Below are 16,532 nucleotides of genomic sequence, written 5' to 3' on the forward strand. Positions count from 1 at the left end.
TCTGTCTGTTTTACTATTTTTCTTGCCTATGCATGAATAGTGTTGTCTCATTCATATGTCCACATGAGATACCTCAGCCTAAATTTTAGTTCAGATATTAACCTATTTGTTTCAAAGTAGTTCATCTTCTGTTAAAACAGTCCACATAGAAATGTTACATGAATGCAATAAGCATTTGCTCACTAATACAACAAAGTAATTTTTAAAGTTTATATTTGGGATGAGGGTGCTACATGTTCATCTATTGTTTCCCCTTAGGGCAATAAACATCAACTATTAAGCTCCACCTTTTCACCTCTCTCAATCTTTCCATTGCTTCTGTGCCAAGAGACAGCTTCATATTGCTTGTCTGATAGTCAATCTCAGAGGAGCCACAATTTCCTCTAGTGAAACACGAGGAAGACTGCAGACATTTGGTCACACCTCAAGCTTTATACTCTAGACACTGACCCCTCCCTGGCATTGACTCAAGCTAAACCAGACTTCACAATCTCCACATTCTCTGCAACTTCAGGCAGAATTTTGGCCAGCTTCCACCTCCATTACATAATCTGTCTTCTCTTCCGCCTTACTGCATCTGCCACTGAAATCTTTATATCTCCAATATTCTTCTTGCTACCCCCACGCTCTTTCTCACCTGTGTGAACTTTAGCTCATTGCCAAGTGGTAACTTTATCACCCACATTCTTTCTCCCTCACCCATCATCCCTATTCCTCCTTATCTGTATTTGGTCCCAGGTCACCAACATTAAAATTCTCATCCATGTGTTTAAACTCCTTCAGAACCTCACCCCTCTGTATCTCTGTAACCTCCTTCATCCTTACAATACATCCTGAACTCTCTATTCTTGTAATTCTGATCTTTTGTGTATCCTCTCTCCTTATTCCTCATCATTGGTGGCTGTTATAAACCCCACGGGTCTCAAGGGGTACGAATGATCCACTATCCAATGGAGCTTGTAGAATATGAGCATCCCTGTAAAGGAGGCGGCGGACTCTTAACAAGTTGATGTCCCTTTGTATAAATAAAGTCAGCCAGTCAGGCACTGACTAGAGAAGAACCAGTAGGGAATTACTGAAGCTGGAGATAGTAGTTAATGTATTAAATAAATTACATTTTGTTTTTCTCTACAACTCGGTGTGGAGTCCTTTTGTTGCCCCTTACAAAAGTTGTCTTGCTTGCAGCCATCTAAGCCCAGCAATCTGAAATTCACTCCCTAAACCCTTCTCCTTTTCCTCCTCTAAGGTCCTCATTAAAAAAAATCCCAACGGCCACATTTTGTTCATCCCTTCTAGATTCTTCTTTTCATCTCTGTGTTCCTTTTTCATAGAATAGAATAGTATCACTACAATGCAGAAGGAGGCCATCCGGCCCATCGGGTCTGCCCCGTCCCTCTGGAAAGATACCCCACTTAGGGTCAGGCCTTCACCCTATCGCCTTAACCCAGCAACCCGATCTAACCTAATCCATCTAACCTGCACATCTTTGGACCTTTTTTGCCTGATTACACCTCCATGATGTGCCAAGGGCAATTTTCGATCTTAAAGATGCTAAATAAATGCCAGTTTTTGTTGTTAGTATGTAACAGGAGCAACAACCGTAAGCCAGACTCGTGAAGGACAGCAGATCCTTTCCCTGAAGGACCTTTGAATTGGCTGTATTTTTATAGCTTCATAGGGGTGGCACAGTGGGGCACTGGCTAGCACTGCAGCTTCACAGCGCCAAGGTCCTAGGTTCAATCCCGGTCCTGAGTCATTGTCCGTGTGGAGTTTGCTCACTTTTCTCGTGTCGGCGGGGGTTTGCCCCCACAACCCAAAGATTCTCCCCGTGTCTGCGTGGGTTTCCTCCGTGTGCTCCGGTTTCCTCCCACAGTCCAAAGCTGTGCAGGTTAGGTGGATTGGCCTTGCTAAATTGCCCTTCATGTCCAAAAAAAAGGTGAAAAGGGATTACTGGGTTACAAGGATAGGGTGGAGGCGTGGGCTTAAGTAGGATGCTCTTTCCAAGGGCCGTGTAGACTCAATGGGCCGAATGGCCTCCTTCTGCACTGTAAATTCTATGATTCTATGTGCAGGGTGGGTGGATTGGCCACGCTAAATTTCCCTTTAATTGGAAAAAATGAATAGGGTACTCTAAATTTATTTTAAAGAAGTGTTTTTACAGCTTCACAATCATTTTGTGGGGCTTAAATCACCAGGTTCTGCTCATTGATTTCAATTAGACAACTTGCCATGGCAGGATTTGAACTGATGAGTTTGAGTCCAGTTTCATAAACTCTGGCTATTATCATCAATAACCAGAGCCTAGAGCAGGGGTGGGCAAACTACGGCCCGCGGGCCGCATGCGGCCCGCCAAAGGTATTTCTGCGGCCCACCAAGTCATTTAAAAAAAAAAATTTAAAAAAATTTTTTTTTTTTAATTTTTTTTTTTTTTTTTTTAATTTTTTTTTTAAAGGTTAATGGGTGGGGGGGCTGTTGGGTTACTTACTGGTATAGGGTGGATACGTTGACTTGAGTAGGGTGATCATTGCTTGGCACAACGTCGAGGGCCGAAGGGCCTGTTCTGTGCTGTACTGTTCTATGTTCTATATGAGGCGCCCACAATCATAACCGGGTGAAGTAATTATTTTACTTAATATACTATGCGGCCCTTTGTGAATTGTGAATTTCTGAATGCGGCCCTTGCACGGAAAAGTTTGCCCACCCCTGGCCTAGACTATTTCCACTGAAAGGGAACAGAGGCCATTCAAAAATATAAGAATTCTGAATTCTTAAAAGTTTTGAAAAAGATGTTGGCTTACCTTGAACTAAGTTGACCACATCGATTCCAATAGGTATTCTGCACCTTAGTGACTGGGGACACAGCCAGTTGTTCGGTATAGTTGGAAAAGCAGCAGGAAGCTGTTGGAAGAAAACCGAGTAAATAACCTGGAAAGCAATCCAGCCATGAGCCTCCTCGAAAACTTGCAGATAAACCACAGTTTAGGAATGTTCATGTATTTCTGACAAGGTCACAAACTTTGGGCGTGATCGACCGGCCGCAGCCCACTGGAATCGGTGCACAACAAGACCGGTAGAGGCTCCCCTGGGCTTCCTGACAATCGTTGCACATCGTGAAATGAAACTAGGTGTCCCAATCTGGCTTCCGCCATTGTGGGTTTAAGAACCCACTTAACTGTGCTGGTGCCAGACCTAACTGGCTCCCAACATCTATCAGCCTCCACATGGAGACACCAGCTGGGTGCCCATTAGTACTGATCCACGCAAACATGGACCAGATAGAACATCATCGGCGGAGGACACACACAGATCTTGGAGGTCCTGGGTGGTCCGGGACAGGGCAAAGTGGCACGCTGGCTCTCCCCCGGCACCCAGGTACTTCCAAGCTGGCACCTTGGCACTGTCACTCTGGCACTGCACAGGTGCCTGGGTGGCACAGCCAAGTTAGCAGGAGCACTACCAGGGTGGCAGTGCCAGGGTTCCTGGCTGCAGGGGTTGCACTGCCATGGGTCAGGGCCTGAGGGGAGCCATGCCCATGAAAGGAGGAATGGGGGGGGGGGGGGGGGGGGAGGTGAAGTATGGGGGTATGTGAAGGGCGGGTATGAAGGGACTTCCAGAAATTTGGGGTGGTTAAGGACAGGTGTCCTGGAAGTAGGTGCATGGGAAGTCCTGCAAAGGTGGACCTTCAGCGAACCCATAGCAGGACGTCCTCACTTGGGGGGGGGGGGGGGGGGGGTTGTGCCCACCTGTGTGGGGGAGTGACATTGCCCATGGATAGGAGGTATGGGGGAGCCTCAAGCTCACTTAGAGATTGGGCCACCCTTTCAAAATGGTGGGCCGATCTCTGAGGAGCAGGTCTGGCCAGCGAGTTCAGCTTCAGTTAGATAGCAATGGGGAACTCACCGACAGAGCTGGGAGAAACTCCCAGCCAAATCTACCTGAAATAACAGTTAGAAGCTTTTCCATTAGACCACGCCCTCTGTGTGAATTTCACTCATGACTTGCTTTATCAAATAGGAATGTAACAGAAGGCAAGATCATTGCAACATAGAATAATCCTATGCAGGTTTAATGCCCCAACCTCATGACCAATGGGTATCATTCACTGTGGGGATATACAGATGAATCAAGGCACCTCATCACAAAATGTGCCACCAACTCTATAATCAGGGCAAATAGACAAGCGTAAAAGAGGGAAAGAATACAGATAATTTATATTTATTACTTGACACAGAGTGATAAAGGTGTGGAATGGATTGTTCAGGTAGACAGATAGTTACACAAGAACATACAAAATGGGTGTTAAGCTCCAATGGTAACTCTTTAATGAGAAATAGAAAGCAGGTCTTGACCTCTTCGACTCCAAGTTCATTGTGTTCAACAATCACTTCTCCAACAACACAACAGTGCCACTTGAACCCCCTTTATATTTGGTGCAGTCTATTAAACAATTAAAACCGCAATTCCAACTTAAGTATGAGGGAGTAATAACCATTTCCTAACAATGGAAACAGGGGGAGGCAATACAATCCATCAGATCCGCTCTGCCATTCACTAAATTCATGACATCAACTCCACTTTACTGCTCTATCCCCATATTCCTTGATTCTCTTCTGACCAAAAAAAAAATTGGTGAGTGTCAGTGTTACACCTACTCATCAATGGAGCATCCATGGGTGCCGATGGTAGAGAATTCCAAAGATTCACAATGTCTTATCTCAATCCTGAATAGCCAACCTCTTATCCTGCTGGGACATTAATGGGGCAATTGGATAGTTACTCAATGGAGTGGATTTTGTTTTTTAAATTTAGAGTACCCAATTCATTTTTTCCAATTTAGGGGCAATTTAGCGTTGTCAATCCACCTAACCTGCACATCTTTGGGTTGTGGGGGCGAAACCCACGCAGACATAGACAGTGACCCAGAGCCGGGATCAAACCTGGGGCCTCGGCGCCGTGAGGCAGTATGTGCTACTCACTGCGCCACCGTGCTGCCCCAATGGAGTGGATTTTTAGGACAGGCTGGATGGTTGGTCTTCTCTGTTTCTTTACTTTCCAATGTAATTCAAAGTTTATCTTTATTTCCCAAAGGAGAAGCACATGACTGTTACATTTTTCATTTGTCTTTGGTTCGGTTGCTTTAACTTACATTGGGAGTAGAGTTTGCACGCCCTCATGCCTGGCTCAGGACCAGGCATTGCCTTGTGATTTATTCCTGACAGACAGCTGTCTCCATAACAATCAACTGCCAGAATCAATGTTGCAATAGAAATACCAAGAAACATAATCATCATGACCTGTACAGTCTTTCAACCTGCAAAAGAAGCAAAGTAGATGTGAAACAGTAATATGCTCCTGTTACATTTCTGGATATTTCTTCCATTCCATATCTTGATATTTCTGTTGCCACGGTGCCAGGCATTGACATCTATGGTCCACTTCCCCTGATCACCACCTAGCTGGACAATGAGGGAGTGGAATCTCTCGGTTCTGCTTTTGGGCAGAGTCGACATGTAGCCATCGCAATATGTGCGCAGTGAATGGAGAAACCCACAATCGTCGTGAAACCGTGTGCTCACTCTGCCACGCAAGTGAGTAACTGAAGCAAGCTCTCATTAAATATTGAGCCTCACTGATCTCCATCCCACATTTGCAGCAAACTGCAGCTTTTTTAAATCTCTCCAGCTCCAGCCTGGAAGGTTGCAGATCAACGCAGGTTTATCACTACGCCATCACAGCCACCAGCAATGAGGTCATTGCCCTGCACTAAGGCTTGGTTATTGCTGCAGCAGGTGGCAGATATCCTTGAAAACTGCCTTATCGAAGGGCAGCAATTTGCCAAAACTCCTTTGACAGCATCTTTCAAAGCTTCTGACCTCTACAAGGGCAAGAAATTAGGGCATCATGGAAACATACCTGCAAGCCACGCATCAGTCTGAATCAGAATTATATTATCATTCCTTCACTGTTGCTGGGTCAGAATCCTGTAACTCCCTCCCTAATAGCACTGCAGGTTTACCTACAACACAAGAACTGCAGCAATTCAAGAAGGTAGCTCATCGCCACCTTCTCAAGGGCAATTAGGGATGGATAACAAAATCTGACATTGCCAAAGATGCTCACATCCCATGAACAAATTAAACAAATATATATCACACTTTATTCATTGTTAAGGTTCAGGTAGGAGAATTGCTCCTTGAACACTCTAAGTCCATATGGCATTCGGCCGAGAGCCATTCTCCCCCTTTCTTCCCCTCCTCCCCCTTTAGCATTTTCTCCTGCTCCACACAGCGTCTAATTGTTCTCCCTGTCAATGTTGCTCCGTCTGCTCTTACTTTGTATGTTCATATGCTCATATGTATAACGCACTCAAGTCTGTGAGCAATTGGTTTCTGCAGAAGCATTGAAGCCAGAAGAAATCAAAGTGGAAAGTAGCTGATAATCTGTCTAAATTGTATTGGTGCAGGCGGCTGGGCTGGGTATCCTTCCTGCTGCTCAACATGTGTTCATGTGTGCGCGGTTAAGAGAGGGAGTAAACTGGATCATGGAGCTTAAAAATATCACCACTGGTACTGTGGTGATGTGCATCACTGTAGATACACAAAGGGTTAATGTAAGTACAGGTAGACTAGCTAGACACTAGAGGGAGCACCAGAGACATGACACACAGATACTCAACCAATAGGTCAGTAAGATAGGACACGACCAATGGGCATTCACGATACACACAAAGGTGACACTACCACAGGGGGGCATTACACCAACCCATATATAAAGGACACAGCACACATGATCTTCCTCTTTCCAATGGAGACACTCAGTGAGTACAGACACACGGTTGATTCAACATCACACCCACCACGTGGATTATAGCAGACTGGTTCGTCAGTCTGAGTAGCTATAGAAGGATTAACAGTAGAGACGCAGCCGAGTAGGAGAATTGTAAATAGTTTAATAAACATGTTGAAGTTATCTCCACGTCGGAACCTTCCTTTGTCAGAGTGAACATCAAGGAAGCAGCTTATGCTACGCCAAGAGGATAACAAGACAGGTACTGAATCAGTGTTGGATGCTAATTGGTGTCATTGCGCATGCCAAGTAACACCCTCACCAAGGTGGAGTCTGCCATAAATTCTCAGCAAATTGTATGCATGTGCTCATCAGACACCATGGGCGGAATTCTCCACAAGGCACGACGCTGTCGTGAAACCTGAAGAGGTTCACAACAGCGTCGGAAGCCTCTCCTGGCCCCCTATTCTCCCCTACCCGGGGGGGGATAGGCGGGCCGTACCGGGAAACCCGGCGGCTGGGCCTTGTCCCTGGCTTCAAGGCCCGGCGCGCCAAGAATGACGCCGCGGCGGAGCCTAATGACGTCAGCCGCGAATGAGCGGGTTGGACAGCTCAAACCCGCGCATGCGCGGTTGCCGTCTTTCCTCTCAGCCGCCCCACAAGACATGACGGCTTGATCTTGCGGGGCGGCGGAGGGGAAAGAGTGCGCCCCTTGAGACGCCGGACCGACGATCGGTGGGCACCGATCGCGGGCCAGTCCCCTCCCGACCACGGTCGTGGTTCTCGATCCCCGATCCGCCCCCCACAGGCCCCACACTTACCTGGCACGCCATGTTCACGATGGCAGCGACCGGGTGTGGTTGCCGCCGTCGTGAACAGGTCGGGAATGGCAGGCCGCTCGGCCCATCCGGGTCGGAGAATCGCGGGTCGCCGTGAAAAACGGCGGGCAGCGTTTCTCTGAGCGGCGTGCCGGAAAACCGGATACGCCATTTTGGGGGGGGGGGGGGTGGGAGAATAGCGGGAGGTGCGGGTGCGGACCGCCCACTATTCTCCCACCCATCGTGGTTGCGGAGAATCGCGGCCCATTTTTGGTGCTTGAGCCCAATTTCGCACTCCCAGAATGTAGAAATAAAAAGTGAACAAAAATAAATTAAGGGAGTAAAAGAGACAGAATTAAAACAGGAATAATATAGGAGGAAAAAAAAGGATGGAGTCAACAGAATGGAGGAGAAACCAAATGAATGGAAGCAACATGTGGAAGTTAGGGTGGAGTGAAAATTCAGCAAGAAAGAATGCAAAGGATAGACAATACAGGTCATAGATATTGTGCAAATAAATAAAGATCAGAGTTCGAATGCAAGCACAGAACAGAAGCAAAGGGAAAAGATTGAGGGGGTGGGAAATTGAGGGACGGAATGAACACAGAGTGAGATACAAAGAATATACAAAGAGATAATTGACAAAAGAAGACAAAGTCCACAAAGGCAGGGACACAAAAAAGATAGCATGCAGGAAATATATCAATCCAAGCATAATTTCTGCAGATTTTCTTTTCTTTTTCTAACTTTAGAGCAGCCAATTCATTTTTTCCAATTAAGGGGCAATTTAGCACAGCCAATTCATCTACCCTGCATATCTTTTTGGGTTGTGGGGTGAGACCCACGCACACACGGGGAGAATGTGCAAACTCCACACAGACAGTGGCCCGGGGCCAGGATCAAACCCGGGTCCTCGGCGTTGTGAGGAAGCCGTGCTAACCACTATTCTTTTTCACCTCAGATCCTCCTCCTTTCATCTATTCATCCCTTCCCCCTCCCCCATGCTGCCCCTCAATTTCTACAGGTTTTAATTGGGTCCGAGTTTGAAAAGCAGGGGTGCGGAGGAAGGAAATGCATCAAGTATTTACAACCTACGCGGGTCATACAGACCCATCTCAGTACTAAATGTAGATGCCAAAGTACTGGCCAAAATCCTAGCTAAAAGGCTAGGAGGGCTGCATTCCAGAGGTGGTCGCAGAGGACCAGACGAGCTTTGTCAAAGGTAGACAGCTAACGTCAAGCATCTGGCGCACGCTGAATGTGATAATGACCCCATCCGGGGAGAGAACACCAGAGGTGATCGTCCCCCTGGACACAGAAAAGGCTTTTCACAGAGTCGAGTGGCAGTACCTCAGAGGTACTGGAACGGTTCAGGTTCGGATCAGAGTTCACCTCCTGGGTGAAGCCCCTGTACAACACTCCCATGGCAAGCCTGCGGACAAACAACACCAACCCCCAGTACTTCCAGCTGCACAGGGGTACCAGGCAGGGATGCCCACTGTCCCCACTGCTGTTTGCCCTAGCGATCGCTCTCAGAACAGCAAAAAACTGGAGGGGGATCCAACGGGGAGGCAGAGAGCACAGAGTCTCACTCTACGCAGATGACCTGCTCCTCTACATCTCAGACCCACAAAGCAGCATGGAAGGAATCATCGCGCTCCTGAAAGAGTTTGGTGCCTTCTCGGGCAACAAACTCAATATGAGCAAAAGCGAGATCTTCCCAGTGAACCCGCAAGGGGGAGGGGCAGTGCTGAGGGAATTTACATTTAAACAAGCCAGACACAAATTCCGCTATCTGGGGGTCCAAATCGCACATGACTGGGCGGGGTCCACAAGTGGAACCTGGCCAGTTTGACAGAGGAAGTCAAAAAGGACCTGCAAAGATGGAACACACGCCCAGACTCCCTCGCAGGGAGAAGCAGATGACAAAAATGAACGTGCTTCCCAGTTACCTCCTACTTAAATCTATCCCGATCTATATCCCTATTGCCTTTTTCAACTGACTGGATGAGATGCCCTCAATTACGACACAGGAGAGATTGGTAATTCAAAGGCTTTAATCATCAGAGAACTGAACAGCAGCTGAGAAGTGTGCTCACCACATGCTGCCGAGTGAGCCTCATCTTATATACCGTTTCCTGGGGGCGGAGCCAGAGGCGGAGTCCCCCAGGGTTCCAAGCCCGGTCTTAAAAGGCCAATGTATTAAAGGTAAGGTACAGTTACAGCAGCTACTGATACCATTCATCACACTGGACAAATTAATCATGCCGTTTGTATGAGGGGGCGGGAAGAATGCTAGGATCCCAAAGAAGATCAGTCAAAAAACAAAGTCCGGGGGAGGGCTAGCCGTCCCAAACCTAGCATTCTACCACTGGGTGGCGACAGCAGAACGAGTAATAGGATGGATTAAGGAGCCAGAAGCCAAGTGGGTGCGTGCGGAGGAGGCCTCCTGCAGGGGGACCTCGCTCCGGGCCCGCGCCACGACGGCACTCCCATCCCCACCCAAAAAACACTCCAGCAGCCCAATGGTGGTAGCCACCTTCCAGACCTGGAACCAACTACGGCAGAAATTCGGTCTGACCGAAATGTCCGACAAAGCCCCCATCTGCAGCATCCATAGGTTTGTACCGACGCCATCTTTAAAAGGTGGATACAGGTCGGAGAGGGGGGGGACACACACTGACAGTCAGGGACCTATACACTGATGGCAGGGTCACAACACTGGATGAACTGACGGAGAGATTTCAGCTAGCTAAGGGCAATAAACTCAGGTACCCGCAGCTTAAAAACTTCCTTCGGAAGGAGACAAGGGTGTACTCACTACCACCACAACAGAAACTACTGGAGGAATTACTGGACGCAAACATTTTAGACAAAGGAAACTGTAGTGACATGTGTGAATGACTGGTAGAGAGAGCCGACACTGTACTGGACGCGACGAGGAAGAAATGGGAGGAAGACCTGGGGCTCAAAATAGGGTGGGGACTCTGGAGTGAAGCACTACATAGGGTCAACTCCACCTCCACGTGCGCAAGACTCAACCTAACGTAACTAAAGGTGGTACATAGCGCCCACTTAACAAGAACCCAAATGAGTAGGTTCTTCCTGGAGGTGGTGGACGATGTGAACGGTGCCAAGGAGGCCCGGCCAACCACACCCACATGCTCTGGTCTTGCCCCAGACTTGCTGGGTATTGAACAGCCTTCTTTGAGGCAATGTCCAAAGTGGTGGGATGAGGGTGAAGCTGTGCCCAAAAGTGGCGGTCTACGGTGTATCAAACCCTCCAGATCTCTTCATGGGGAGGAGGGCGGATGCCCTTGCCTTTGCCTTCCTGATCGCCCACCGTAGAATCCAGCTGGCGGTCAGCAGCACCATCCAAAGCTGCAGGCTGGCTGTCCGACCTATCGGAATTTCTCCAAATGGAGAAAATCAAATTCGCTATCCGGGGGTCGGAAGATGGCTTCTTCAGAACATGGGAGTCATTCATCCAACTGTTCCGGGACCTGCTTGTGGCTAACGAACAAACAAATAAATAATCATGTAGCCAAGAACCAGGGGAAAGTAGCCAAAACGTGAGAAAAGAAAAGGAAAGAGGGAAAGATCCGGGGTTCCGGGGTGGGGCGGGGGAAACAGACAGCACAAGAGGGGGTAACCAAACACAACATAAAAGAAAGGGAAGCTGCAGGGAGGGAAGGAAGGGAGCGGGGAAAGGGGGGCATGGAAGGGGGGAGGGAAGAATGAAGGAGAGAGGGCAAAGAATGGTAGAGGGGAGCCAGAGGGGGGGAAAGACGAGGGAACACAAACTTGACGGAGAGCACGGGAAATGACAACGACCATAACAAATACAGCAGGGCATAGCAAGTAAGAAAGCACAGGAGGAAGGAACGACAGACAGCCAAAACGGAGGCAAACATACAACAACAACAGCGAAAACCGACCATTTCCAGGCGTTGCCCCCACCCAGTTTTATTTTTTATTGCTGGTGTTCTTTTGTATTTCTGTTAAAGAAAAAACAGAAGAAAAGAAAGGGAGGTTACCCTCCCAAAGACATGTATAATCTAATTGTCTCTCCAGTGCTTCTATGTATATACACTTCCCCAGTTTTTAATTTCCCACCCCTTGGTTTTTTATTTCTGTGGTTTCTGATTTATATAGTGTTTTTGTTTTTATTATCCTCTCTTTATTTTTCCCTTTGTGTACACCTGTAAATCTACCATGCGCAAAAAACCCAATAAAAATCATTTTTAAAAAAGTATTTATAGCCTAAAATTTCATCTTTGTAGGTTGGTAATACAAGAATGAATTCAAGTTTTTAAAGTTTTCTTTCCTCATTTGTGTTAGTTTGTCTTTTGCTTCCCTTGTCCTTCTGCATAGATAGAGTGGATAGGCAGATTTTCTCCTTTCATCTGATTGTCACTTATGGGGTGGGATTTACTGGCTGTTGACAGTGGCGGTATATTCCGGTCCCACACCAAAGCATGGGTTTCCCGGCGATGAGGGGTGCAGTCACCGGGAAATCCTGTTGACAAGGTCAGGGTGGGTAAATCCCGCTGGCGTGCCGCCTCCGCCACTGAAAAATACACGGTGGGTTGGTCGATAAAACCCGTCCATTATATCAGACGAAACAGGAGCAGGAACAGACCAATTAGCTCATAAAACCAGCTCCACCATTCAATTTGAGACCTCTGATTGTCACTTTAACTCTATTTTCCTGCCTAACCCTTCCCCTGTCGATCAAAACTCTGTCTCATTTAACTTCGGATATTCAATGATCCAGCCTCCGCTCTCTGGGAAAGAGAAATCCAAATACTAATGACACTCAGAGAAGAAATTACTCCTCACCTCCGTCTTAAATGGGAGACCTACTTTTTGTAAACTGTGCCCCCAGTTCTGGATTCCCACATGGGGGAAAACATCCACCCAGCATTCACCCTGTCAAGCCCACTCAGAAACTTATATGTTTCAAGATCATCTCTTATTCTTCTAAACTCCAATGGTTATACACTCAATCTACTTAACCTTTCCTCATAAGATAACTCAGGAATCAGCATGAACCTTCTCTGAACTACTATCAATGCAAGTATATCCTTCCTTAAGTAAGGAGGCCAAAACTGCACACAATGGATGAGGTCTCATCAATGTCCTGTACAAATATAGCAAGACTTGTCTCCTTTTACACTCCACCCCTCTTGCAATAAAGGCCAATATTTTATTTGTCTTCCCAATTACTTGCTGTACCACTTGGTAACTTGCTGTTATTTATGTACAGGAACACTCCTAGATCCCTCTGTGCTGGAGAATTCTGCAGTCTTTCTCCATTTAATTTATATCTTGCTTTTCTATTCTTCCTCCCAAAGTGGGCAATCTAACATTTCCTCACATTGTACTCTATCTGCCAACATTTTGCACACTCACTTAAACTATCTATAACCCTTTACTAACTCTTTGTGTGCTCCTCGCAACTTGCCTTCCTACCTTTGTATCATCTGTAAATTTGTCCACCTGTAAATACAGTTCACCTCTTCATTTAAATCAGGGATAAAGGCTGCTGACTATTTAAGGCCGATTCCTGTAGCTGCCAATCTGCAAATGGTCCTTTTATTACAATTCTCGTTGAGCAACAGTTTACCAAAGGTGATTTGCCTTTTTTCTAAATGACCAAGTGCAGTGGAAACCAGGAATTAATCATGTTTGAAATACCCATGTCCAGCCACTCCAGCATAAAATACAATCAATGTAACAAAACAATTTGGTTTTAAGATAATCGCAAAATACTTAAAAAACCCAAACTATGCAAACACGGAAATACATGAACACGAACAATATATCAGACACAATAGCAAATACTTAACATCTCACTTTAAAATGCCAAACTGTAAACTTTGAATTTAAAATAATGTGTACGATAAGTAAGTAGAAGCGACATCCCACTTTTGTTCACAATAATCTCACAAATTTGTGACGTTGCTAACTCTGGTACAAATATCTCACTTCACTAATGATAATGCAACAATTCCTTTTGAACTGCAACAAGTGACAGACAGCATTGGAGATCTTAATTAATACAATTCCATAACTTTAATTTGTACCAGTGGTAGGCGATGTTGATTATCATGGTAAACAACTACAACTTAATCTTAAAAATCATTTAATTTTAGCTTCAATCAGTAATCTAGCTTTCCTTGCACCCTCTGTGAATAATGTGATCATTTTTTCGGTACTTGTAATTTTACAGAATTCTTTCACAGGTTTCATATTCAATTTAATCAACTTTTTTAAATTTTGTAAATATGATTTTCATTTTTAGAGAATTCAGAATTGTAAAAAAATAAAACATGATCAAGAGTAAAGGAATTCCACATGATTTTGTAATTAAGGTGACATTCAGGCCACTTTATTTTCCATCTTGTCTTTACGTTCTCCTCTTACCTCTGTGGTTAAATTTTAGTTTACCGCTTACTTCCAATAGCCCAGAATTAATATAAAACAGCAAAATGGTACCATACATAACTGAAAACATTGCAGATACAATACCTGTTTGACAACGGAAACAGGAGCACCTCTGCTTAACTGCTATCAACCATTTTTATATCAGATCAGGTGGGTGAGCTATCTGTGTTTCTCATTGGTTTACTAAAGTCTGGTTAAGTCTGAAATGCTAACTCAATCAATACAAGTGTTGACAAAGAGTTGAAGGCAAACAATTCAGTATGTTCTCTGAAGCAATCAAATAGTTTGTGTTTGGTCCTTTCATCACTGCTGAGCTTGAGCAATTCTGTTCTTTCTGTTTGGTAAGAAAACAAAATAAATCAGATCAGCCCCTGCCATTGAAAAGGATGTTGCAAACAGATTTAAATTCCTTTGATCTTTGCAATTTAATTATGCACGACCATGAGGAAAAATGGCAACTCAGCTTGCCAACATCCCCACCCACCAACACTTAAATGCACTCGACACTGCCCAGGCCTGTTAACATTTTGTAGGTTTCTATGAAATACCCCCTCATTCTTCTGAACTCCAGCGAATACAATCCTTTTTTTTGAGAAAATATTTTATTGAAGCATCTGTAATTTTTACAGTTCACAGTTGAACACTCCTTAAACAACCGTGCGGGCTGACCCACACAAAAAAACAACGTCCCCTACTACCCCCGCCCTATTTCCTAATTACCCGTGTACTGAGGTCCCTGTCCTGGTCTTACACTACCATGCTTCCCATTTTCCTCCCCCTCTCCCCCCCCCCCCCCCCCCCCACTCCCCCCCGCCCCCCTTACTGCTGACGTTCAATTTTCCTTGAAGAAGTCGATGAACGGCTGCCAACTCTGGGCGAACCCCTAAATTGATCCTCTCAAGGCGAACTTAATCTTTTCCAGCCTGAGAAACCCTGCCATGTCACTGACCAACACTCCTGACTTTGGAGGCTCCGAGTCCCTCCATCCCAGCAAAATCCGTCTCCGGGCCACCAGGGAGGAGAATGCCAGAACATCAGCCTCCCTCCCCCCCCCCTCCTCGGCCCCCGGATCTTCCGATACCCCAAATATTGCCAATCCTGGACTCGGAGTCACCCTCCCTTCCCGGACCTCTGACAAGATGTCCGCAAATCCCTGTCAGAATTCCTTCAACTTCGGACACGCCCAGAACATATGTACCTGATTCGCTGGATTTCCCCCACAGCGTCTGCACATATCCTCCACTTCCTCAAAAAACCTGCTCATCCAGGCTACAGTCATGTGGGCCCTATGGACCATCTTGAACTGGATCAGGCTATGTCTGGAACACGACGAGGATGAATTAACTCTCTTCAAAGCCTTTTCTCATAATTCGATTTCCAACTCGCCTCCCAGCTCCTCTTCCCCCTTCCTCTTCAACTCCCCGATAGGGACCCCTTCCCACTCCATCAACTTATATATCTCCAAGACCCTTCCCTCCCCAACCCCCGTTTTTGACATGACCTTATCCTGTAGTCCCCCCAGGGGGAGGCGAGGAAAGCTTGGGACCTGCTTCAGGACAAAGTCTCATACCTGTAGGTACCAAAACCCATTCCCACCCGGCAACTCAAACTCCTCCTCTCATGCCTCCAGGCTCGGGAAACCCTCCTAAGTGAAGAGATCCCCAAATCTCTCAATCCCAGCCTGCTGCCACCTCCTAAAGCCCACATCCAGCCACACCCCCCCCCCCCCCCCCCCCGGAACAAACCGGTGACCGTCACAGATCGGTGACCACACTGACACACCCTCCAATCTCATGTTCTGTCTCCATTGTCACCATACCGTCAGGGCTGTCACTACCACTGAGCTTGTGGAGTACCGAGTCAGCAGGAACGGCAGGGGTGTCATCAATAAAGTCTCCAAACTCATACCCTTCCAAGATGCCGCCTCTACTCGCTCCCAAACCAACCCCTCCCCCACGACCCACTTCCTGACCATCAATATGTTGGCCGCCCAGTAATAATTGATAAAACTCGGGAGGGTCAAGCCCCCCTCCCCGTGGCCCTGTTCCAGGAGTGCTTTCTTCACCCTCGGGGCTTTACCAACCCCACACAAAACTGGAGCTCGCCGCATTGATTTTCCTAAAAAAGGCCTTTGGGACAAAAATCGGGAAACATTGACAAAAAAACAGCAGTCTCAGGAGGACTGTCATCTTCACCGCCTGCACCCTCCCCGCCAGTGTCAGCGGGAGCATGTGACATCTGCGGAAATCCCTTTTCATTTGATCAATCGTTTTACCCAAATTTAACTTGTGGAGCTGCCCCCAGTCCTTAGCCACCTGGATCCCCAGATACCTAAAGCTCCTCCCCACCACCTTAAAAGGTAACTCCCTCGGTCTCCTTTCCTGCCCCCATGCCTGAATCGCAAACTCCTCGCTCTTTCCCATGTTTAACTTTTAGCTTGAGAACCGCCCAAATTCTTCCAGTGTCTCCATAATTCCA

The 16,532-nt window shown here is 46.7% G+C and overlaps 1 protein-coding gene across 3 annotated transcripts in view; it reads right to left on the reverse strand.

Moving 5' to 3' along the window:
• The window catches only part of LOC119964547 (riboflavin-binding protein-like), a 66,414-nt gene extending 52,086 nt beyond the window's left edge, over positions 1-14,328 (reverse strand). The window contains exons 1-3 of one of the 3 annotated variants that reach the window (XM_038794186.1): positions 14,139-14,328; positions 5,147-5,311; positions 2,799-2,898 (exon numbers count right to left, since the gene is read on the reverse strand). In XM_038794186.1, the coding sequence (XP_038650114.1) occupies positions 2,799-2,898; positions 5,147-5,291 (245 nt within the window). In that variant the 5' untranslated portion in view covers positions 5,292-5,311; positions 14,139-14,328. The other 2 variants (XM_038794188.1, XM_038794187.1) reach the window with 2 other exon arrangements.
• Positions 14,329-16,532: the final 2,204 nt, after the last annotated feature.

Source organism: Scyliorhinus canicula, chromosome 4, assembly GCF_902713615.1.
Source record: "Scyliorhinus canicula chromosome 4, sScyCan1.1, whole genome shotgun sequence".
NCBI lineage: Eukaryota > Metazoa > Chordata > Chondrichthyes > Carcharhiniformes > Scyliorhinidae > Scyliorhinus > Scyliorhinus canicula.